General features: G+C 42.4%; 3 protein-coding genes, 1 long non-coding RNA gene and 1 other non-coding gene across 13 annotated transcripts in view; 3 read left to right on the top strand and 2 right to left on the bottom strand.

Moving 5' to 3' along the window:
- Nucleotides 1-1401: 1401 nt before the first annotated feature.
- LOC105563538 (protein yippee-like 1) lies at nucleotides 1402-10746 on the top strand. Of its 2 annotated transcripts, XM_012015188.1 has the most exons (5): nucleotides 1453-1745; nucleotides 6767-7188; nucleotides 7750-7793; nucleotides 8326-8434; nucleotides 8516-10746. In XM_012015188.1, exons 2-5 carry the CDS (start codon nucleotides 7087-7089, stop codon nucleotides 8603-8605), a joined length of 345 nt encoding a protein of 114 aa, XP_011870578.1. In that variant the 5' UTR covers nucleotides 1453-1745; nucleotides 6767-7086; the 3' UTR covers nucleotides 8606-10746. The 2 variants fall into 2 exon arrangements, with proteins under 2 accessions (XP_011870577.1, XP_011870578.1); XM_012015187.1 differs by lacking the exons at nucleotides 7750-7793; nucleotides 8326-8434; nucleotides 8516-10746 and having other exon boundaries at nucleotides 1402-1745; nucleotides 6767-7090.
- A 370-nt stretch (nucleotides 10747-11116) lies between these two features.
- Nucleotides 11117-13726, top strand: LOC105563537. The gene is made up of 6 exons (XM_012015186.1): nucleotides 11117-11156; nucleotides 11236-11320; nucleotides 11405-11748; nucleotides 11829-12100; nucleotides 12188-12419; nucleotides 12504-13726. The coding sequence occupies exons 2-6, from the start codon at nucleotides 11289-11291 to the stop codon at nucleotides 12680-12682; spliced, it is 1059 nt and encodes a 352-aa protein (XP_011870576.1). The 5' UTR covers nucleotides 11117-11156; nucleotides 11236-11288; the 3' UTR covers nucleotides 12683-13726.
- Nucleotides 13727-14105: 379 nt separating this feature from the next.
- Trnac-gca lies at nucleotides 14106-14177 on the bottom strand. The gene has a single exon. It is a non-coding gene; the product is annotated as a tRNA-Cys (tRNA).
- A 527-nt stretch (nucleotides 14178-14704) lies between these two features.
- Nucleotides 14705-21558, top strand: part of LOC105563533 (ankycorbin) — a 13298-nt gene continuing 6444 nt past the window's right edge. For 5 of the 7 annotated variants that reach the window (XM_012015178.1, XM_012015177.1, XM_012015179.1 and 2 more), the window contains exons 1-5: nucleotides 15206-17707; nucleotides 17965-18299; nucleotides 19919-20195; nucleotides 20357-20605; nucleotides 20788-21212. In XM_012015178.1, the coding sequence (XP_011870568.1) occupies nucleotides 17499-17707; nucleotides 17965-18299; nucleotides 19919-20195; nucleotides 20357-20605; nucleotides 20788-21212 (1495 nt within the window). In that variant the 5' untranslated portion in view covers nucleotides 15206-17498. Of the gene's footprint in view, nucleotides 14850-15205; nucleotides 17708-17964; nucleotides 18300-19918; nucleotides 20196-20356; nucleotides 20606-20787; nucleotides 21213-21558 lie in introns of those variants that run through there. The other 2 variants (XM_012015176.1, XM_012015175.1) reach the window with 2 other exon arrangements.
- The window catches only part of LOC105563534, a 16353-nt gene continuing 13260 nt past the window's right edge, over nucleotides 18466-21558 (bottom strand). The window contains exons 2-5 of one of the 2 annotated variants that reach the window (XR_001009046.1): nucleotides 19766-19883; nucleotides 19307-19436; nucleotides 18706-18768; nucleotides 18466-18502 (exon numbers count right to left, since the gene is read on the bottom strand). This is a non-coding gene — a long non-coding RNA (uncharacterized LOC105563534). Of the gene's footprint in view, nucleotides 18503-18705; nucleotides 19437-19765; nucleotides 19884-21558 lie in introns of both variants that reach the window. The other variant, XR_001009047.1, reaches the window with a different exon arrangement.

Below are 21558 nucleotides of genomic sequence, written 5' to 3'. Positions count from 1 at the left end.
TTTTAATTAGAAATTAATTTTGTTAATTATTTTTAGTCGTCTGATACTGTTGAAATACTTAAATTATACTATCGGGCCTAGGCAAGAAGGCATCGTGATTAAAGTGTAAGAAGATTCGCAAGATTTAAAATTGAAATCGGTTTTTAAAAGCAGGGGCATCTCCCTACATTTAATCAATTACTTGTGAAACATGTGCAATTTCGAAAGAGTATTCAACGTACGTATCTCGATGTTTCGTGAAACAAACGAGTATTGAAGCATCGAGCTCGTGAATCATCATCATTATTATGAAATTATGCATGAGTTATAATCGTATAATTGTTCGTGCTTGACGCCATTCGTCCACGCTCTAATGTCTAGCGCCAACCTCGTGCTAAAAAATTTCCTTTTACTATGCATCATAAGTGACATTGAAATTAAAGAAAAAGTTTTGTGCAGATCGTAGTAAAGTTGTCGGTGTGCGATCAGACTTTCAATCTCTCATGTAATGATAAGTAATGATAAAATGGCTTTGATGCTGGGGCGCCGAAGATACGTTTGAAATTTCAAACGCTTTACGTTCCAACATGACGATCTGAATATCGAGACGTTACAGATACGGAAAAATGGCGTATAAAATTAAGTGGCAAAAGCATACCAAAAGCGTCTATTTAAAACACTATTGCATCTACTTCGTTTAACTCGTTGTTATATTATGTTGACTGAAGACAAGCCTAACAACAGATGTAAATTCTGAGAATGTCTGCGTAATTTTGCAAAATATAAGATATATACAGGGATGTTCTCAGTATACTAGGATATCCTTGGCTGCTTTCGCGAGAAGATGAAAATGACCCAGATTAAAATTACCAATCATAGCACAAGGTCATTTTAATCTGCATCATTTTCATCTCCTCACGAAAGCAGCCCTTCGTACATTTTCTACGAGTACGGATTATTCGAATGTCATTGCTGTTCGTGGCTGGACTCGCAAAATTCTCCGAACAATTCAAATTTAACGCGACGCGCGGAGCGAACAATATCTCGGCGGTATTTGGAAAGAAAGGAAGAGCTAACAGGCGGATGTGTCATATAAAGAACACTCATCCAGATCAGCCTTGTAATTCTTTGTAAAGAGTCGCGCGAGAACAAAAGAAACGAATCTGTTACCTAGGCTAGATGTCCGCTAAAATAAAGAAGGAGGATGTATGTATTTTTTTCTCATAACACATTTTTTTCGTGACAAAGATCGACGTAAAATTATGTACGTGGAATAATAAGGTGCGTATGTGTGCGCATCGCAAAGTCTGGATGAATCACACGGGAGGAGAGAAGCTGCAGTTAATAAATAAGAAAGAAGGAGCGCGACACCCCCGTGTACGCGGGGCACTTTGCGGCGGCCGCCCAGTAGTGTGGCGACGCGCGCCCCTACCGGTGATGTCCGCAATCGGGGGGCGGCGTCGGGCGCGTGCGCGCGGGTCATCGTATGCGCGATTTCGCCTGCGGACGAACCGAAATAAATCGAACGACGCCGAGTCGATCAGCGGTACGGCGTTCGTTGGACGTACGTGCGCGTTTCGCGTTAGTGATGATCAAAACGGACCGTCGTCGTCGCCGTGGTCGCTCGTGGCACAGCACGCAGACGAAGCAGCCGTGATCCGCGAGCCGCGAGCCGCGCTCCGCGTTACGAGTCGCGAGGCAGAGGGAACACCGAGAACCCGCGTCGTCGTCGCGCTCCGCCGCAGCGCTCACGGATGCATATGGAGGTACGTCAACAGCCCGTCCCGACGACGTTTACCCCCCGCGTGCACGCGTCTTTGTTTACCTCTACCTCACCTACGCGGGCCCGTCGTCGCGCGTACCCTCGGCCGAGCGGACGCGACGCGGCGCGCTTGCCTAGCTACGACGACACACGGGGGAGCGAATGCGAGTGCGACACTCGACGACGCGCGCTTCACGTAAGCGCGACCAGTAAACAAGCTCTCTCGGCTGTTCGGTGCGGCCGAGTCGTCGCCATCGAGCGGCGATCGTCCCCGTCGTAACAGCGCAGTCACAGTTACGTACTCCATACTTGTTCGTCTCTGTCTCTATCTCTCTCTCTCTCTCTCTCTCTCCGCTCCGAGTCTCCAACTACGCATTATTGTTTCCGCACCTCCGTCGGATTCGACAAGGGACGTCCTCCTCGCGACGGAGGGCGAGAATAATCCCGCGACGATGCTCGCGGGTACGCCACGGTTAAAGCATCGGGTTTGTGTACGTTCTCAGCTAATGGGGCCTGTCAGCTGCCTCATTCGTCGTGCCTCGCTCCGCCTCACCCCCTCACCCCCTCGCAGCGTTTCGCCTCGCCTCGCCTCGTCTCGCCGCGCCGCGCCGCGTCGCGTCGCGCCTCGTCTCACCTCGTCTCGTCTCTTCTCTCCCGCGAGCATCGCGTCGGATTAACGATTCCTCCTTCGCCGTTATCAATGGCTCGCTCCGATTTTCTTCACGCGACGCGACGCGAGAGAGAGAGATAGAGAGCAATCGACTCGTTCTTCCCAACAACGGCGTTTCGGGACGAGCGGATCCGGGTGGGCGCAGGTGTCCGCGCGCGCGCTCGAAACTCGGCGCCTCTTTGTATAGATCGAGACGCGAATGTTCGATCCTACGCAAAATGGACCTGTCTAGACGTCGACTCTATTCGTCACGTCGCGCCTGTTTACGCCGCGGCTGTTTATTTCCCTTGCGCGCGTAACGGATCGCGTGTTCGCGCACGCACACGCGTACGACGAGCGACACGAATACGTACTGTCACCAAGATAATGCGCATCGGCTTGTTTTGTATACATTCACAGCTGATTCGCGTCGCGACTTGAAAACATCGGGACGATTATCTTGGCCGCGTTCTCTCTCTCTCACTCGCTCATTTTGCTTGAATTTCGCACGCTGTTTGCGTCGCAGCTATTTTCGTACTTTTCGCAATTATTCCGTTTCCAAGAGCCGTTCGCGCGATTTAGACGTTTCGACTGGATAACGCGACAACGGCATCGGTGAAACCAGAATGAATTAAAGTAAACGAGCAATATACTTGGGCCCGATTTTCCTTATTCGTCCAAGTCGCGAGAATCTCGCGTTCCTTCGGCAACGGACGTGCAGTTGCGCGGGAGTGACTCCGTCCCGCGCACACCAGCGGCAACCCAGTCGCATCCGCGCTCAACGATTCGGCGCGATCGATCGCGCGCGATCGAGGGCCGGGAGAGGCGGGATCGCATCCGCGAGGTGCCCTTGCGGCTCGGACGCGCGGCTCGATCGAACGTGGCGTCGCGGCGCGGCGCGTGAACCTGTTGGACAACGGTTTTGTGTACATTTACAGCTGACTGGACTATCAGCTGACTGCGCGCGACGGAATCGCCGCACGCGCCTGCTCCGCTACCACCTCCCTCCCCCTCCCCCGCCCTCTCGCGCGTCTCTTCTCTCGTCTCTCCGAGCCGCTGCAAATTTTCCCGCTTCTCCCCGTTTCCCCCCCCCCCCCCCGCGAAACTCGTTTTCGAGAATATTTCCAAAGAACTGTAAGGAGCTCGATCGGGAGTGTCGCGGGACCGCGGGTATAATTGCACCACCTTGCATCAGCATTTCGACCGATCTCTTTCGCAAGGTCGTGTCTCGATTTTACGCAATTTCCCCTTTTTCCGCTCAAACGCTCGTTTAGCCCCTTCGGTCACAGCGTGCCACCTGGATACCACCGGTTTTTTTTTTTAAGCTTTACGAGCAGTATATAACCAATTTCTTTCCAGTTTTTGTTTCTTACCTTCCTGCGATCCTGATAAGTATAAAAAATTTTAATAATGCATAAATGTTTTGTATAATTATTGTTAATAACAAATAAGTACCAGAAAATTGCCAAATTTTTTAAATAAATTCATGCCAAGAAACAATATTAGCTATTATTTCCTAGAAATTTGTATACAGGGGGTTTTTGAGCTCGCTGACTACGAATCCGGTGTGAGGTTTTCAAAATTCAAAATGGCGGGTCCAATATGGCTGACAAAAATTTTGAAAAATAATGTTTTTTAAGATTTGGTTTCAGGTGGTCGATTGTGTATCCAATACTTGGGTGAACATTACAAAAGTGAGCAAATTTACTAGATGTTGACCAGATGTTGACCAGCGACCCCAGAAACCCCTGTAAACCAATTGTTATGATAAACCGATAGCTAGAAAAATTCGTGACTGAAGGGGTTAAGAACGTGCGTTTAAACGGAAGAAGCGGAAGTTGTGTAAAATCGAGATACGACCTTGCGAAAGAGATTGGTCGCCTGGATTGGATCTTCCTCCTCGAGGGGTGAACCGCTGACCAAAATCGTGTACACCAAATGCCCACTAATGCCCAGTGGGCATTGCCTTATCTTTACAACGCGCCCAAACTGATGCCCCAAAAATGCCCGCTAATCCCGCAAATCTGTACACCGCGATGCCCTCAGCGGTTTACCCCTCGTTCCACCTCTCCCGCGTTATCTCGAAATACCGTGACGAAACGCTCCGCGGCTGTTATTTCGTTTCTTCAACTTTTTCCTTGTTGTTGAAGCGATACCTTTCTCCAAATTGCTCGATTAGGAGCCCGGCGAAACTCATTACATTTGCTCGAGCATTATCGCGTTCTAGGGATCCTCGCGAAATTGCTGGGCTGTCGACACGCTTTTTATTCCCCAGATATGTTTCGTGAGAGCGTAACCCCCTCAGCTTCTTTCGAATTTTCCGTGTACGCTCGAAACTGCCAGCCTCTCCTTATCCCCGCGCCGTAATCAGTCGCGACGCTCGCGACGTTTGCGACGGGGGCAATGGCTCTCGGCCCATTCGATCCCCGTTCGTAATGTGGCTAATGCGGGGTAAAGGGGTTACGGACTCGGGTAAATTCTCTTATATAGAAGGCAGTTTATAAATAACTTAGGGGGCAAAGCCCCCTCCTTCGGCCCACGGTCGTCAACCCCTCGCTCGCTTCTCTTGGACCCGCCTGCGCGAGGCTCGTTCATTGGGAATCGGTTTTTTTTTCTCCCAAGTGTTAATACTCCCGCGCCGATAAACATTTGACGAGCGATTTTCTTCATTTGATCGTACCAGAAACTATTACTTTGTCATCCGCCATCAGACTGCTCGGCAAAACTTGATGTATCCGAGGGGGTTGAATACGAATGAGCAAGCTGCGGCGCAAATTGTATTGCCATTATCTTTTTACGCGTTTTCAATCGAGACCGAGGCTCGAGTCCCGCGGCGAGTCATCGTCGCGCGCACTTGCGCGACGAGAGGAGAAAAAAAAGACGCCGTTGCGTCTACAATAAGTAGCAATGACCTTGACTAGTGTATTGACTCGAAAGTCCCGTCTCCCTTTGTTCTCGGACATCCGTTAGGAAAGCCGTTCCCATACGTTCTCGTTCTCCTCCTCGCTGCGCCAGTCGCCGCGCGCCGGCGAGGATAGGATCGAATTCAATACGCGCTCGCGAATCCGAGCGAATTCCGATACTCGACTCCGACACTTCCGATGAACGGAGTTGGATTACCGCTCGCAAAAACTGCTGTCTCTCGTCCGCGCTCGTGAATCGCAACGGCCGCCAACACTCTGCGACCCGCCCGGCGAAGGAACCAGGTTCTGCGGCCACTTCCGTGCCAGGAGGAATCGACTCTTCGCGAGGCCGTCGCGGGAAAATCGGGCTTTCGATTAGCGGGCATATCTCGTGAGAACGTGTGCGATTAGCATTTATGAAGCGTCCGCTTCCTAAAGAGGGATAAGCTATCCGTGCCGCGTACAGAGAAGGCCTCTATCTTTAACGATTCATAATAACGTCCTTGTCTCTTTGTTTGAACGTGCGCCAGCACGTGGCGGCACGTATCAGTCGATATCGAGTCACATCGATGCAATTGCCTTTCGAAGCCGCCTCGCTCTCGACGTCATTTCCGCAACTGTCGTTGCGCTCTTCGTTGCAATTTTTTTTTTTACAAAACAAAGAACGAGAAACCAACGTCGATTACGTATCGACGGCTAAAGTTACGAATTTTGCGAGCGAGACGTGTTTCGCGCGAGACAAAAATTAATCTATATCAATCTCTCGCCGTGGTTTCCAATTGCTCCACTTTGAATGTCACTGTTAACGCAATTCACTGGCAGACACTAACAAATGTTGATCGCGTAATTCACGAAGGTGCGATCGATATGCTGTCGGCACGGAACGCGTGTATCGTGAAAATTGCAGCGTGCTATAACAGCGCTATCTCGGGCCAATGTCAAGCCGTGCGGCTCTGTGTGTAAAAAGCTACCCGCTAATTCGTGATACGAATAACGTTTTATCGAATCTATTCACGAAACGCCCGCGCGTTCGGCGAGATCCGCGTCGTCGAGTTTTACGGTAAAAATATTCTCGCGGTACCCAAGGGCGCGAAGGAGAAATAAAACAATTGTCCCGGGTCCAAACGCATGCATGGACGTGGTGTGGTAAAAGTGAGGCCAGAGTAACCGAGTGAGACAACGAATAAAGGGAATACTACGGCACCATTCGAGAAAAGTTAAACATTCTTCTTTCTAAAACTCTAAAAACGGCCTATCTCCAGCTGTCAAAGAGGAACGTTACGCTTGAACATAGCAATCGAGCCCCTTTCTTCTCTACCTCACTCGGTTATTCTGGCTTTACTTTTTCGTAGAGCGCGCATGGTGGGTCCGTTTGTACCACGTCCACAGTTGCCAGCGGGAGAATCGATACGAAATGAAAATCGACGAGTCGCGTTTTCGTTTTCCCTCGACGTAATCTCCCTCGCTTTACAGGTGTCCCCGAACCGGCGCTGTCTGAACCAGCTCAACAGCTGATCGGAGCACGAAGCGGCGGTGAACGGGGCTACTATCGCACCACCACCCCGCGTTTCGGAGAAACTCAGTCTCGTGGTCCTCTAGGTGAAAGATAAGAGAGCGAGAGAGAGAGAGAGAGAGAGAGAGGAGAGCACTGAGAGAGAGAGAAGAGAGAGAGAGAGAGAGAGAAAGAGCCCGTAAATCTCCCGGCAAGAGATCTGTATCCTTACGTCCGGCAAGAGGATAGGAGGATAGCGAGCAAGGGCGAAGTGTCTTTTCGCTCGCTTGGACACGCCATCATGGTGAAAACTTTTCAAGCGTATCTACCTTCCTGTCACCGCACTTACTCGTGCATTCACTGCCGTGCTCATCTCGCCAATCACGACGAACTCATCTCTAAGGTAAGCCGCACGGCCTCGATCCGCGGCAAATCTTGTTTCCCCCCCCCCCCCCGTTTTTACTCCGACCGGAGCCTCTCCGACAATTTGCCGCGAATACGGTGGATCGTGACGTTGAAGAAACCCGCCGGCGTACTTTGCTAATCTATGTTAACGAATTTACACGTAACGCACGAGCGATAAGGAGAGAAGACCGATTTCTATTTCGATTTGTTTGTTACAAGAAAAGACCCGCGTGACTTTGCCTTTGCTTTGACGTCATATTCTACGTGCAATCGGTTAAAGTCGGAATACGGCTGCGTAGACACGCCGCGTGCGTAATAACGTGCGATAACGCATGATTACTATCGTTCGTATTTGGTCAGATAGCGACACGTAGTTTCGGTTAATCTCGGGGGGGAAAAAAAACCCGTTACCGAGACACAAGGCTGTAGCGGGTAAAAGTTGACGCCCCGATCGGAATCGCAAATAGTTCGATAACGACTAATAATAGGCTTAACTTTCCCCGTTGTATCGCGTAACACGCCGATGGTATAAATAATTTTGTCCGTTTCGCATTTTCAGTCCTTCCAGGGCAGTCAAGGTCGTGCCTATCTTTTTAATTCTGTGTAAGTATAACCGATACGTTGGAAATAGAACAACTTTGAGATCTTTGACATTGGCCACTTTTATAATACCTACATACAGGATGTCCTAGAACTCTATTTTTATCCTTTCGAGTTATTAATAGAATTTTCTGTATTTATTCCCACTCACAATTAATTTTCTCTAAAAATTCGACCTTTGTACTTTTTGGTTTCCCACACATCTTTGTATACGATGCTTTGTTTCAATGGCTGTCGACGAATGAAAAATAAGGTTTCTATCAGTCTACGGTGCAAATGTAATTTGCGCGAGAATTGTCGAAATTATTTGCACTAAGAAAATGTCAGTAATTTCGCAATGTTTGGCAGTTTTCTAAATAACGTGAACGAAAAGTAAAGTAAAGAAGTAAATACTCTTCCCGATGTTGCAATTTTTAGTAATGGTTGTAATTTAAGGATATTCTTTGTGTGTTTTATGTCAACATCGATCGATACGTATACATATAACACAGAACACATATGACAGAAATGGAAAAATGATAATTACGTTACGTAGGGTGAACGTAGGTTGCGGTCCCGCGGAGGAGCGAGTTCTGTTAACTGGGCTGCACGCTGTCGCTGATATCTATTGCGAGTGCTGCAAAACCACCCTAGGGTGGAAATACGTTAGTTATCCGTTAACTGAAAATTACTGTTAAAGAAGGAATAAAGAAAGATTGTTAATCGTGTGATGTTATTTTTTTTAGGAGCATGCGTTCGAGTCAAGTCAAAAGTACAAGGAAGGAAAATTTATAATCGAACTTGCCCATATGATCAAGGAGAATGGATGGGAATGAAATGCAGTGGGGAATAGAAGAGTTCCCCGTGCCTCTCATCAAACTTTTCCTGATAATGCCTACGACGTTGTTCTAATTGCAATGTACGGCCCCTCTCTATTCGAACCACCAACGAAAGTCTGTGATTTCATTTGTGATTTATAATCTTAGTAATCTTCGTTTCGGACAATTCAAACACAACATCGGTTTGCCTCTGATCAAATCGAGCAAGCGAAGGTCGATCGCGGCGATCCGTATTCGTCGGTGGACACATCACCAAGTATTGTAAAGAAATTATTTTTCAATGGAAGAAAAAAGTAGAGTAAGATGACGATGTCAAGTAATGGTGGAACATGACGATGAAGGTGCCATGGTGGAAATAGAAAAGCGAGATTGCTCGGTACGAGCAGTGGGGTGCCCCCCCTCCCTAATTTTGATTCATTATCTTTGTAGACATTGCGTGCAGTCGTGTGTCGACACTGAATGTTAAAAATTAAACGTGCGGGGCACCCCGACAATCAGTTTTATCTGTTTTACGCACCGGAACAGCGCAAGTGCCACAGACTTTGCCGGACTGATTGCCTGCCTGCCGCGTCTGTCATTGGAATTTCACTGCCGATATTCCTAATATTAATTAAGAATACTGCGCCGTGTTTAGACGGCGTAGTGGTAGTCCTAGTTTAGCATACATTATAGAGTACTAAAGCCTATATTACATTATTATAGGACTTCGTGGATATAGAGAATAGGAATGAATAAGAGTAATGGAGGCAAGAAGAGCAAAAGAAAGAAAGAATTGTGAATGAATGAAAGAACGAGAGAGAGAGAGGGAGTAGCTAAGAGGGAGATGCAAAAGAAAAAGTCTGGTTAAGTGTCACGTGTACATGTTTGGTTTTACGTTCATCATACCTGCCAAACTGTCTGTTTATCTGCCAGTTGCCACTGTTGTTACAGTAGTATCATGTTGTAACGTTTACGTTATTATCGCCTGAATAGGATGCGGTGTGATTGAAGTTTTCGTTGTCAAATCTTGAAACTGCGCCTTCCTATGCACGCAATATATCTGAAATATAAAGAAAAGGATAACTGTGCTCGTTTTCTTCTCAATATCTCGATCTCGATCATCATATATTTTATAAGATCCAACTGTATTTACGCAGAGTTGATTGTTCGTAATGACAATCGCGCGATCCTATCAAAAGATAATTTCACTTTATTAGTCACCAAACTTTCAATTACGCAAGTTTGATTATCCGTAATAAAGTTATCGCTTCTTATACCACGTTGATGCGTTTTCACGCGACGTGAGCCTTTGCGTGAGAAATTTTCCATCGGAATATCATTATAGAGGCTGATTATATATCATTTGTGCTCTATTCCTCGACGAGCTCTTCCGTTGCTATCTTCTTGTTACGATTATCGAAACGACAGTTGAACAAAATTCCCAGAATTCATGGCGAGTGCACTTAGTAGAAAATCGGATAAATATAAGTTGCGTCTGTGCGTGATACTTAACGACCCAACTAACGACTTGTATAAATTTATCACATTAATCCTACCGGTCAAGTCGACCAACTCGTGACATTGATCGACGTTTAAAAAAAAAGCATCACTTCTATTTCATGCGCGTGCTATTATTATATTAACAGGAAGATAGCTCTATCGTGTTTATTGCATCGAGCAATAATCTGTTTATATTGTATAAAGTACTTTGTATCTCATATATCAGCGATCTTCGTTTGCACTGTGTTTTCCACTAGAAAATTATACGTAGACAAATCATGTGTTTAGCTTTCAAGTGCATACATATGAACGTGCAGTGTATTTGTGCAGCGTATGTAGACAAAAATGTTTGCCTATCTATCTTTTGGACAGATTGACCGATCGACTGACCGACCTGACTGATCGAACGAATAAATACTTGAATAAATGAACGAATGAATGAGTGTGTCGGCCTAATATTCACGCTGTCACTCAAAGAATACTTTTTATATTAATGTGCCGATATCCTTATCCGCACTCACCTTTTCGGAACCTTGTTAAAATGTACCTATCGACACCAACTCTGTAGTCTTCAGCCTCCACAACTTCCACCATCACAAGATTTTGCTTTGTAAAACGTGTTCTTAATAAAAGGAAAAAAAGAAGAAAGTATTGAAGGTAATTTTAATGTGTTCTCTAAATTTTATAAAAGAATTTATATAAATCTTTCTCTCTCGATCTTGATAAAAGGAGAAATTTTCCGATAAAGATTGTAACGGAAGAAGATTGAGAGGTAAGTCAGCGCATTAATGTTTCAGTCCATTTTGACTTCTCGATATCATTTTTCCACTTTTCTCTGTTTTCGTCCTTCGTCGACAATTTATTATAATTTTTATTGAACTGGGCATTAACATCGGCGCCCGATTTCAAATCGAGGCCCCTTTCGCGCACGCGCCTTTCGTTTCGGCTGCGACGCTGCCAACGCGCAGCGAGTTGTGCCTCTATCTAACATATATATATATGTATTTATACGTATATAGATAACAATGGACTCCGCCACGGTCACTTGATCGGTTCCTGTTAGCGTTAGGTTCTTATAATTGTTTTTTTGTTCACTTTTTGTTTAAGCGCGAGCAAAGTTTTATTCGTCGTTATTACGTATTTGTTAGACGCGAGAGCTAGTAGCGTTAAGCCAATTATACTGCCTAGTACCTTAGAATTAATGATGAAAAACGCAAAGGCCAAAAATTCAAGGTAATTGAAGCCGCGGAACGTTGTTTACTCCTGTCAAACTCAGCCTACGACGTTACGGTTAATTTACGATACAAACATTTGCAGGACATGCTCGGGGCTTTTTAGCGATTGTGGATTTTTTGACGTCTCCGTTCGACCGATGCTGCAACAGGGCCACGAGGGGGAATTATGCGGTTGGTTGAAAGAAATGAGTTTGCTTCACCCAGGCTACAGTTGTCCACATTCGGATTGTAAAGGGCGCAATTTGATCTGGAGTCCTGCAAGAATCGTAGACAAGTACAGTTGGTCCTGTCCTGACTGCATGAGAAAGCAGTCCATAAGAGAAAAGTCTTTCTTTTTCGGAATAAAGTGTGATCTGAAAATGTGCCTTCAAGTGATACTAGGATGGTGTCAAAAGATTCCTTGTGAAAGTACCGCTTCTTACTTAGGTCTTCATTTATACAATTACAAGCCTTGAAACATAATCAAGATCCCGTAGCATCAGATACACGCGCATATATTATTGCAGATGTAAAGAAACACGTTGTTAGAAAGATATACGAGCGGTGCGACGAAGTTTCCGCAATCTATATCAAGAAACATCCAGATGAGTGGCTGTTAGGCGGCGAAGGTGCAATATTAATTGTGGACGAATTTCCTGGTGGCTATATGACGGAGCATCAGCCAGACGTAAACTCTGCCAAGAAACGTAATAATAATTCACATACAATAATATGCGTTGCGGAAGCAAATACTGTACCACCTCGCGTATGGCTACACATGATCGAAGCTATTCCAGAGGTAACACTTGAGCGTAGCACATCTTAATTGCAAGATATATCATTTTACTTCAACTTTACATTTACTTTGCGTTGTGTGTATTTTAAGCCGCAAAAAATTGACAAGTTACAAACAGGAGTCGACAAGAGTAACATGGTGAAAGAAGCTTTGAGGGAGATTGCCAGGCATACGCTACCAGGAAGTTATATAGTAGCAAATGATCGCGCTCGCTGCTGCAGTTACGAAGCTTTACAGAATTTAAGACAATACAAACTTATCAGTGTCGAGCAACTACAGAAATTTGACCCACCTGGTAAAAGTAAACTTCTCGACAATCTTGGTAATTACGTGCTTTAATATTGGGATACTTTTGTTTTCTCTAAACACAATTTTCACGCAATTATTTTTCTCCTAATGCTTTAAGAAACAATTTGGCAAAGCGCCGTCGAAATATGTGAGGAAGTTCAAGAAGCTACGCATACGTCAGGCCAACATATCATTGCTAGGCATTTGTGGAGACAAAAATTTGGTACGTCACCTTCTACCGTGTTTCAAGATATGCTTACTCACATTGCGGAGTATTATCGATTTTCAGAAGATTAGGCACAAATATAAAAATCTTTGACATCATTGTGTCACACAACTGCTGTGTACAAAAAGGTTATTTCTCAAAATAACGCTATATTTCTTTATAAGCATATACATTTATAAAATAGATATCGAAAAACCATTTTTAATATTTTAGATTATATACAAATTTTACAAGTTGCCTTATCAAAGCAGATTGTTCATAAAGTTTATATATGTATATTCCACGTAACTCACTTTTTATTTGTGGATAGCAAAATATAGATTTAAAACGGTTATATTATTAAGTCTTCCAAATATTAATAAGCTATTACTCATTATGTAAAATTAAGGATTGGTAATAATTGTTGATATATTAAGATTATATAACAACAAGATGGATTTGAATATGTTAAGAAAGCGATGTGTTAAATGGTACAGTTTGTGACAAACTATATCTAATGTTTTCATCTTTGTGCTAATATTGACAGAAACTAATATTAAAAGACTGACGTTGATTCTACCATAGAATATTAAAATAATTTTGAGCCGAATAATACTAGCAATACTAGCGTAAATATGAAATTATTGTAACATATGTAATATCCATAATGTTTTCTAATTGAAAAGATATTAAGTAATCTTACAATTAGAGGAACTTCTTGTTTTTTTAGTATCCACAAATATTCAAATACGCACAAAATTAAATTTATGATATAATGTTTTATATATTTTTTACAGTGAATTTCTCTATTCTAAAGTTATTGGATTAAGTACTTTCTTTATCTTAGTTTCTCCTTAGTCTTCAATCTTATTCATGTAATTTAGAATAAGAAATGAATAAAAGATATTATGATCACGTGAGATTATCCAATGTGAATGACGAAAGAGCAGTATAAAAGGAGATGGAAAATTTATTTTAGAATAGAGGGATTTGTTTGTGTATTGTTTTCTTATTGTTGGATATATAATGTTACATCTATAAAAGAATCGGACAGGATTCATACTATGTAATCTGTTTACAATATATCAACTCAATATTACTACATAAAATTATCAATAAATTTTTTTTAAATAAAATAGTGTTGTGCTTCCATCAATCAATTAAAAATATGAAATTATTATTTTTAGTATTATTCTCTTCAAAAATTAAGATATATAGCCCAATATCCCATTTGAGAATACATTTCTGTAAATGTTTATTAATTTGATTTAGAATTAATAAAAAATGATCCGTAAAAATTAAATCAAAATATAGGAATTAATTTATTCCTATATTTTAAAAAGAAACAATTTAAAGATTTCATTAATAAATACTAATTGTAAACTAAAGTAAAGTAATAGATGTATATATTATATTATAATGTTTATTAAAGTAACCGTTACAACGAGATTGAAAATTAAATACAAATTTGATTCTCAGTGAGAATACTTGCGATCGTAGAAAAAAAAATCTATGAGGGGGCACCCGGGTTTGAACCGGGGACCTCTCGATCTGCAGTCGAATGCTCTACCACTGAGCTATACCCCCAATTGTCTACGTACTTCTGAATACTAATATTTCAAGAAATACAAATGATTTATCATATATATTAAATACATAATTAGAAAATAAATTTTTAACTATATATAATTTCAAAATAATTTTTACAAAATAATTGTTGATTTCAATGGATTTTTTCTTTAGAGAAAAAACCTTTAAAATTTTATTTAATTATGTCTAATAACGAACTTAAATTTTGTTCAAATCAGAAACTGATACGAAAAACGTAGCTTTTATCAATTGTAGTTTTCATTAATCGAAGCATTATTGACCGTTTACATTTCGAGAGAATTTTTTTAAGTTTCTGAAAAAACTCTGAGAGTTTAACAGTATTCAATGTTTAGCGTGTTAAAGTAAAAGTTGCAAAAATCTTTTGTACGCGTTTGATAATATAGAATATAGATTATCAAACTTATGTTAGTTTTTGTTGACACGTTTCTGAGACGCGGTGGTATCTAAGCAACCCTTACGTTAACTTGCTCGTGCTAATGCGGAGCGTTCAGTGCGCTCTCCACCCTCTAAAGGTACGTTTCACTGTCGCGAGAACGAGTCGACCTCGTGGCCGAAGGCAACGTTTGACAACCGAACTTTGACTTTTGAAATCTGGCGCCAAAATAATGAGCAAACAACACAATTTAGCTGCGTAATTTATAACGCGAGGTAAGTATACATCAATTAAATATACATATTAGATATTATACCAGAACGACGATCGACTAAATATCTCGCATATTGTTTGGTTGATATTATGTAGACATGACCACCCCAAACAATACGCATGTCTACAGGATGTCTAAAAGATATCTTTTTGTCTAAAGATATTTCAACGTTCTCTGGGATATTCCTATATCCCAGAGGAGTCCCCTATTATGAGATAAGCTCCTAATATGAGGCAGCAGAGTTGGTGCCAAATTAACAGACATCTCCGTTGGTTCCACCATGAATTTATTGCCCTTGAAGTGAAATCTGTCTAGTGGAAAATTCATTGTTAGATCGTGTAATCGTCGCGAAACAGATTTCTGACTGAATTTGGATGTTGAAAACCTACTATCTCATATTAGAAGCCTGTCTCGTAATAGAAGGCTTTAAGCGGTATAAAAAGTTTGCTTCTATTTCTGCAAGGAATTAAAAATGTAAATAAAATAAAAATATATAATTTAATTAAATGACGTAACTTAATCAAGCGAGAAAATTTATTCGGGCCAATGTGAGCCGGCGGGCGCACATATTAAAGTCACATTATTCTACTTTCCATTTTAATGTTCACCGATCTTTATTTGACGTTTATTTAATGTTTTAAAATTGATGCGATTTTTCAATAATCATATAAATTTATTTTAACAATTTTAAACTTTGAAATATTCATTTGGTTAATTTGTAAACATTTATAAACAATCGATACGATTACTAAGAATGTTACAACTGTTACAAGGATATACGTATCTTTCTATTTTTCAGTAAAAGTTAAGTCTTTGAATATTTCATGAAACACGGTTTCTCATGTTCAAGTAATGTAAATTTAGTTACTTGCGCTTATTGGTGAAAATTGAAAAGAGAGAAATTATTGGTACACATCCCTTGTGTGCGCATCGAGAAATACATTTGGCAGCACAGAAACGTGGATAATTGTTTTGTTTGTTAACTTTTTTGTAAGCAAGTACTTGTGATATATGCATCGCGTCCCGATCGATTACCAATTTGGATCTCGTAAACAATAAACATGTGATATATCGAAGCGTGGTGCACGTAACGCGAAAAGCCAGAGATGTTGCAGTTAAGTATTAATGATGCAACATCACGAAAAACGAAGGTCTCGGCGAATTATTAACGGAGCAATAACGGATCGATGTACGGCATGGTGAATCAACGAAATAACGATTTTCAGTCATTGCCGCGTTACGGTGAGAGTTCGTTGCACGTATACATACATGTATGCACGTATGCATGTATGTATCTTGCGCGCGAGGCTACGAACTATATGAGATCTTACTCTCATTTGCGCGACGTCCAACCGGCATAGAAGCAATTTTTCTCTGGCAAAAACGCCGACACACTTATCTCGTTAATTAACGACTAAGGATAAGGCGTGATCGGAGAAGATAGTTAACGAAATTGTTTCAATAATTTCAAGCGGACTTTGTGAGATTTTAATTTGAATCTTATTTACGTAAAGATGCTTCGATTTAAAATATGCAAAAGATATCTTAAAATGCAAGTTTCTCATCGAAAGTTTGTTCTCCATAAACGCCTAGCAATGATATGTACTTAATTACCGAGTTTGTCAAGAAGTTTACTTTTACCAAGTGGATCAAATTTCTGTAGTTGCGCGACGCTGATTATTTATTTGCATATTTATCTTTTTGAAATCGTTTACAAGACAGGTTTTCGAAAATTGTAACAATCTCTTTGAACTGAATGTGAATATTGCAAAATATACCCGATCTCAAATATGTTACTTGGGTAATTAGATTGGCTCTCATCTAATTAATTCACTAGTATTAACACAATGTAAAAACAGCGTCTGGTCGGACAAACGAAGTTATACAAGAACAAAGTTTAAGTAAATCAGTCTCCAAAAAGAATAACGACGTTTTTATCCCATACGCTGATGAGTCGAAAGAATACTATGCGTACCAGGGTTTCGATAGTCCCCTTGGCGTCTTAAGTAATCAGTTTTCTGACAGCTCATACGATCTACACTAGGTGAAGATTAGAATTCGACACGTGACGACCTTGCCGTGGAATCAGCCATTATGGTTCTTTATAGGTATTCGCGTGTTGTGACCGCTGGTTTCTATGGTAGCGAGTGACCTGGTCAGTTCACCACGTGGTCAGTAACCGAACTTTGATTTAGAATCGAAAATTTGGGTCGTCCCTTAATGGATGCTTATTTTAGGATGCGGAGCATCGTTACAGATTTTACGGCAACGTCCTTCACGCGCGCAGATACATAAATCGATAGTTTCATTTTTACGACGGCTCCATTTATTATCGCAGCGTGTTGCGAAACACGCGAAATTTACTTATCCAGCTCGTGCGTAAACGTATGTGCGTGCACGTCTATATATTCCCACTTTATCCCCGTGCATACGCTCATTTTATTAGCATCAAAATCAAATAGGTATCTCAAGGACCATCGTGTACGCTCAATAGTCGTTTTCTTTCAAGCGTATTTATTTCGCTCTCGGGTTGAGAGACCAGAAAACCGTCCTCCTCGGCGCGATGAGTTCGATCCGTCCGAAGAGAGAGGTCCGAAGATGCTTCCACGCGACTGGCTGGAGTAGTCGCGAGTAGGTGCCAGAGACGGGCATGGACACTAAGACACCGCCGATTCCGCTCAAGTCGCAGGAGAAGCCTCAACCAAAGAAAGCGGATCGCGTGGCCGATGTGTCCTTGCCCCCGCTGACACCCTATCCGAATCATCGTACGTCCAAACATAGACCGTCCGGTACATCGCGATCGCAGGATCCACCCTGCTCCCTGCAGCATCAGGATCATCGCAAGAAGAGACCTTACAGGTAGAGACGATCGATATTCATTTCCCTACTTAAATTTCCTCTTCTATTTTCGTTCGCAAGTCAATCCGTTTGACGAGCGGGGTTCAGCACGATACCTAAACGATTGCCGTTAGCGGATAATAAGTTTTCTTAGCAGTTCAATCGGAATTGATTCTATATGAGAAAATGAAAGGTGTGCGGAATACATTTTTCTTTTTAATACGAATTCTCTCTTCTTCCTTCTTCGCTTGGCGAATGAAAGAGACGCACTGTTTCAGGGTGTTACACATCGGCGCCACGCCATTGATGCACGCCTGTCAACAGGGCGACAGGGCAAGAGTGTTGAGATTATTGAAGGAGCAGGCGGAAACGACCGCTTACAGAGATCGCACGTTGAGAAACGCCCTTCATTATTGCATGGACGCGGGTACCGGTGGTGCCGTTGCCGCGGCGGCACCAGAACTGGTGAACGCTCCTGATGCCGAGGGGCATACTCCGCTTCATCTCGCGGTCATCGCCGGGGACACGCAGCTGGTCGCGGTTCTCCTGGCGAACGGTGCCGATGTCAATGCTAAGGATCTCGAGGGACACAGTGTTCTCCATTGGGCCACTGGTATCGCTCGCTTTTATCTCTGACATATCCTTTTGCATTTTAAACCCGTACAAATTGTTTCTCTTTTTATTTTTAGCTTTTAGCTGTGTTTTCATTGTGTTAATAAATTATCCATATCGTTTATGTTTATTTTAATTCGTATCCTTAATTTTTATTCTTGGATTCCACTTGTTCCTTTTTTTTCGCGTATATATGTGCACGCACTGAAAAAAAAGACTTGGTTAATGTTACCTAGATCTATGGTGAAATAGTTTCAACTAAATGCAAAGGTTATTATGATGATATAAATTTGTTAAACATAGAAATCTCTTTAAGTTGCTAGTAATAGATAAAAATAATCAAGCTTTTTAGTTGACATTAACCAGCCAGTGTTTTAATACAGAAAATTTATTGCGAAAAATATTACCTCGGTCAGGGTTTCAACTTGGACTTCCCTTCTCTCTGGACGGGCGTTTCACCAATTCGACCACTAAGGCGTAAAAAGCTTGATTATTAAATTTGTTAAAGTTAAAACATTGCAGAATTTAGTTGACTCAACTAAATGCAAAATTGACTCGTTCAAAATGTTTATAATTATTACCAAACGTTTTGCTATTATTATCAAATTCAGTAATAATGACTAAATTTTTCAAAAAATGTATTACTAATACGCATCTCACCAGTTTATCAGAATTTTGTTTTTAACGTAGATCAGTTATTTCCGCAAATCTGTATAAATTGTGCCAGATGCTTTCCGTTTGGTAACACCAAATATATTATGAAGCAATATGAGTAAATAGGCGTTTAATCTTTATAAGTTATCGCGAAATAAACGTTTCTTTTCTTTCACACGTGGGAATATTATATAACCGACGTATATCTAACAGATAAAACGCTTTTATGCGTGCGTAAGTTTTCGTACAAATAAAATCCAAGGACTTCTATGGTCAGTCGCTCAAGCGATCGCGATATACGCTCGCGTGATCGCTAACGAACCGCAACGACGTTACTCAGGACGACCTACTGACCTTCCTTGACCATTACGGCACGTAGTTTCCTCGGAGATCGGAAGGAACGATACGGCACCCTGCGTTTCAGTCCGACACCCAACTTTTAAGGAAATTTTAATAAATATACGATAGTGGACAGTTTGACCTTCTAAGAAAATGAGGGAAAAACAAAAAAACAATTAATAAAAGAACTAAAAATAAAATACTAATAATTAAGGTGAATAATCCGACACCATTGGCAACAGGCACAGTGCTAATAAAAGAAGTATTTCCGTTGCCATACAGTGGTGTCGGATTATTCACCTTAATTATCTTAATATTTGCTGGCGGTAGAATATCTTTTTGGTTTAAAATAATAATGCTCTTTAAAAGTCAATCAGTGGATTATCACTGAAAACAGTGAATAGCCACTGATTTACAGTTGTAAGTGTTAAGTATACCACTGCGATTTTCAGAGAGCGATAGTATAACTCTTACTAGTAGGGCGACTCTCTGTCGGCCCCTTCGATCTTTGCGGCCCCGACCACGTGGTATCTCGAATCGAGGTGTTATCTCCCCGATATTATCCTTTTTCACTGTCCACTTCAAGAAATACCTAAAAAATGCCAAAGATACAAAAACGATTTTCAGTCTGCGGGGAAGCGGAATGCGTTCGGTTGGTTCTGGCAGCCGGTGCGCGACCTTCCACCCCAGATTTACGGGGCGGCTCTCCACTTCACTATGCCGCCCAATGTTGCGGCGCGGCCGCCACGGCAGAACTCGCCGTGCCCAAGAAGGTCGGTCTGAAAGTTCTACAAACGCTTCTCGAATTCGGGGCGGACGTGAACGCCAAGGACGAAGACGGACGGCAACCGATTCTGTGGGCAGCAAGCGCGGGTAGCGTGGAGGCCGTGTTGGCTCTAGCAAGGTAGACGACTGACTCCGATCAAAAGTTTCAGTTCTCCAACAGGCGTCAGTCTCTTCAATGCCAGATCGACATTTCAATCTTTAATTCATTAATCGACAATACGGAGCAACGTTGCGAGAGCAATTGAGGGAGATTCGTTATATGATCTTCCTTTGATTTAGAGCCGGAGGGTCGGCAGCCGCAGGTACTTCGGACAAAGATGGACTGACGGCACTTCATTGCGCAGCCTCGAGGGGCCACGCGAGATGCGTAGAAGTACTCGTCAACTTGTGCGGCTCTCATCCAGACTATGTGGACGACAACGGGTGTTCCGCGTTACATTATGCCGCCACTTTGGGTCACGCGGATGCCACCGCTCTCATCCTCAAACTCGGGGCCGATCCCAATCGCCAAGATCGAAAGGGTCGAACGTAAGATTACCAAGTTTATGGATAATCTTAATTTTTAATTGACCTTTCGGCAAAATAATAGATTTCCTTCAAGATAACGATTCTCGATAATCGATATTCTACTGTGCTTGGTACATGTTGGGTCTAACCGTTATATTTCAATCTCAGTTAAAAGTTTTCAAGAGAATTTCAACATCTTCCAGACCAGCACTTTGCGCCGCAGCTAAGGGCCAGTTAGAAACCTTGAAGATTCTGACTCAGCACGGTGGATCGCTTCACGCTAAAACCGTGCGTGGCACGGGGATTGGACACGAAGCCGTCGCATCCGGTAGAATCGAACTGATAAAATGGTTAGCGAAAAAGAGACCGAGCACGTTGGATGTCGCTACTCACGATGGCAAGACGCCTCTCCATGTCGCGGCTTTGCACGGCCACTTGGACGCGTGCAAAGTTCTCTTGGATCATGGCGCGAAAATCAACGCGGTTCTTAGGACCAGCAAGGGTAATTCGATGACTCCACTGGACGCAGCTCTCTATAGAGGATACAGAGACTGCGCGAAACTGATTCAGATGCATGGCGGTACTACAGCGCAGCAACTGAGAACACACAAGACCGCACCGAGCAAAGGTCAGATTAGGTATATGCGTAGTGCATAGATATTTACTAAATTTGAGGGAAGCTCGAGAAGAACCGGACTAATGTAATAATAAATATTTATGGAATCGTGTATGTGACAGTGTTCAATACAAATTATATTCTTTCCTTAATGATTGGTATCTCGATATGTTAGAAATTTCACCACAAGGAGAGAATTTTCTCTTAAAATTTATCTTGAAAATCGCGTAATCACGGGGCAACCCCTACTAGCACAATATATTAGCACAATGTTGGGAAATAACGTTAATCTAGAATTCCCAATATTGGTCCATTATTGTAAGATGAACGCTTTTCTTATTTAGCAATATTGGTCTAA

This window comes from Vollenhovia emeryi, unplaced genomic scaffold (genome assembly GCF_000949405.1).
Source record: "Vollenhovia emeryi isolate VEMERY1.0 unplaced genomic scaffold, V.emery_V1.0 DF939174.1, whole genome shotgun sequence".
Lineage (NCBI taxonomy): Eukaryota > Metazoa > Arthropoda > Insecta > Hymenoptera > Formicidae > Vollenhovia > Vollenhovia emeryi.
The sequence above is the reverse complement of the archived record's forward strand: the minus strand, read 5'-3'. Positions and strand labels throughout refer to the sequence as shown.

Bases quoted from the DNA above. Each gene is read 5' to 3' on its own strand.
- LOC105563538 (XM_012015187.1), top strand. From the start codon at position 1,417: ATGTCCGCAATCGGGGGGCGGCGTCGGGCGCGTGCGCGCGGGTCATCG. The intron at 1,746-6,766 runs GTACGTCAACAG...CTCGCTTTACAG, and splicing joins GCTCACGGATGCATATGGAG to GTGTCCCCGAACCGGCGCTG.
- LOC105563537 (XM_012015186.1), top strand. From the start codon at position 11,289: ATGATGAAAAACGCAAAGGCCAAAAATTCAAG. The intron at 12,101-12,187 runs GTAACACTTGAG...GTGTATTTTAAG, and splicing joins TGATCGAAGCTATTCCAGAG to CCGCAAAAAATTGACAAGTT. The intron at 12,420-12,503 runs GTAATTACGTGC...TAATGCTTTAAG, and splicing joins TAAACTTCTCGACAATCTTG to AAACAATTTGGCAAAGCGCC.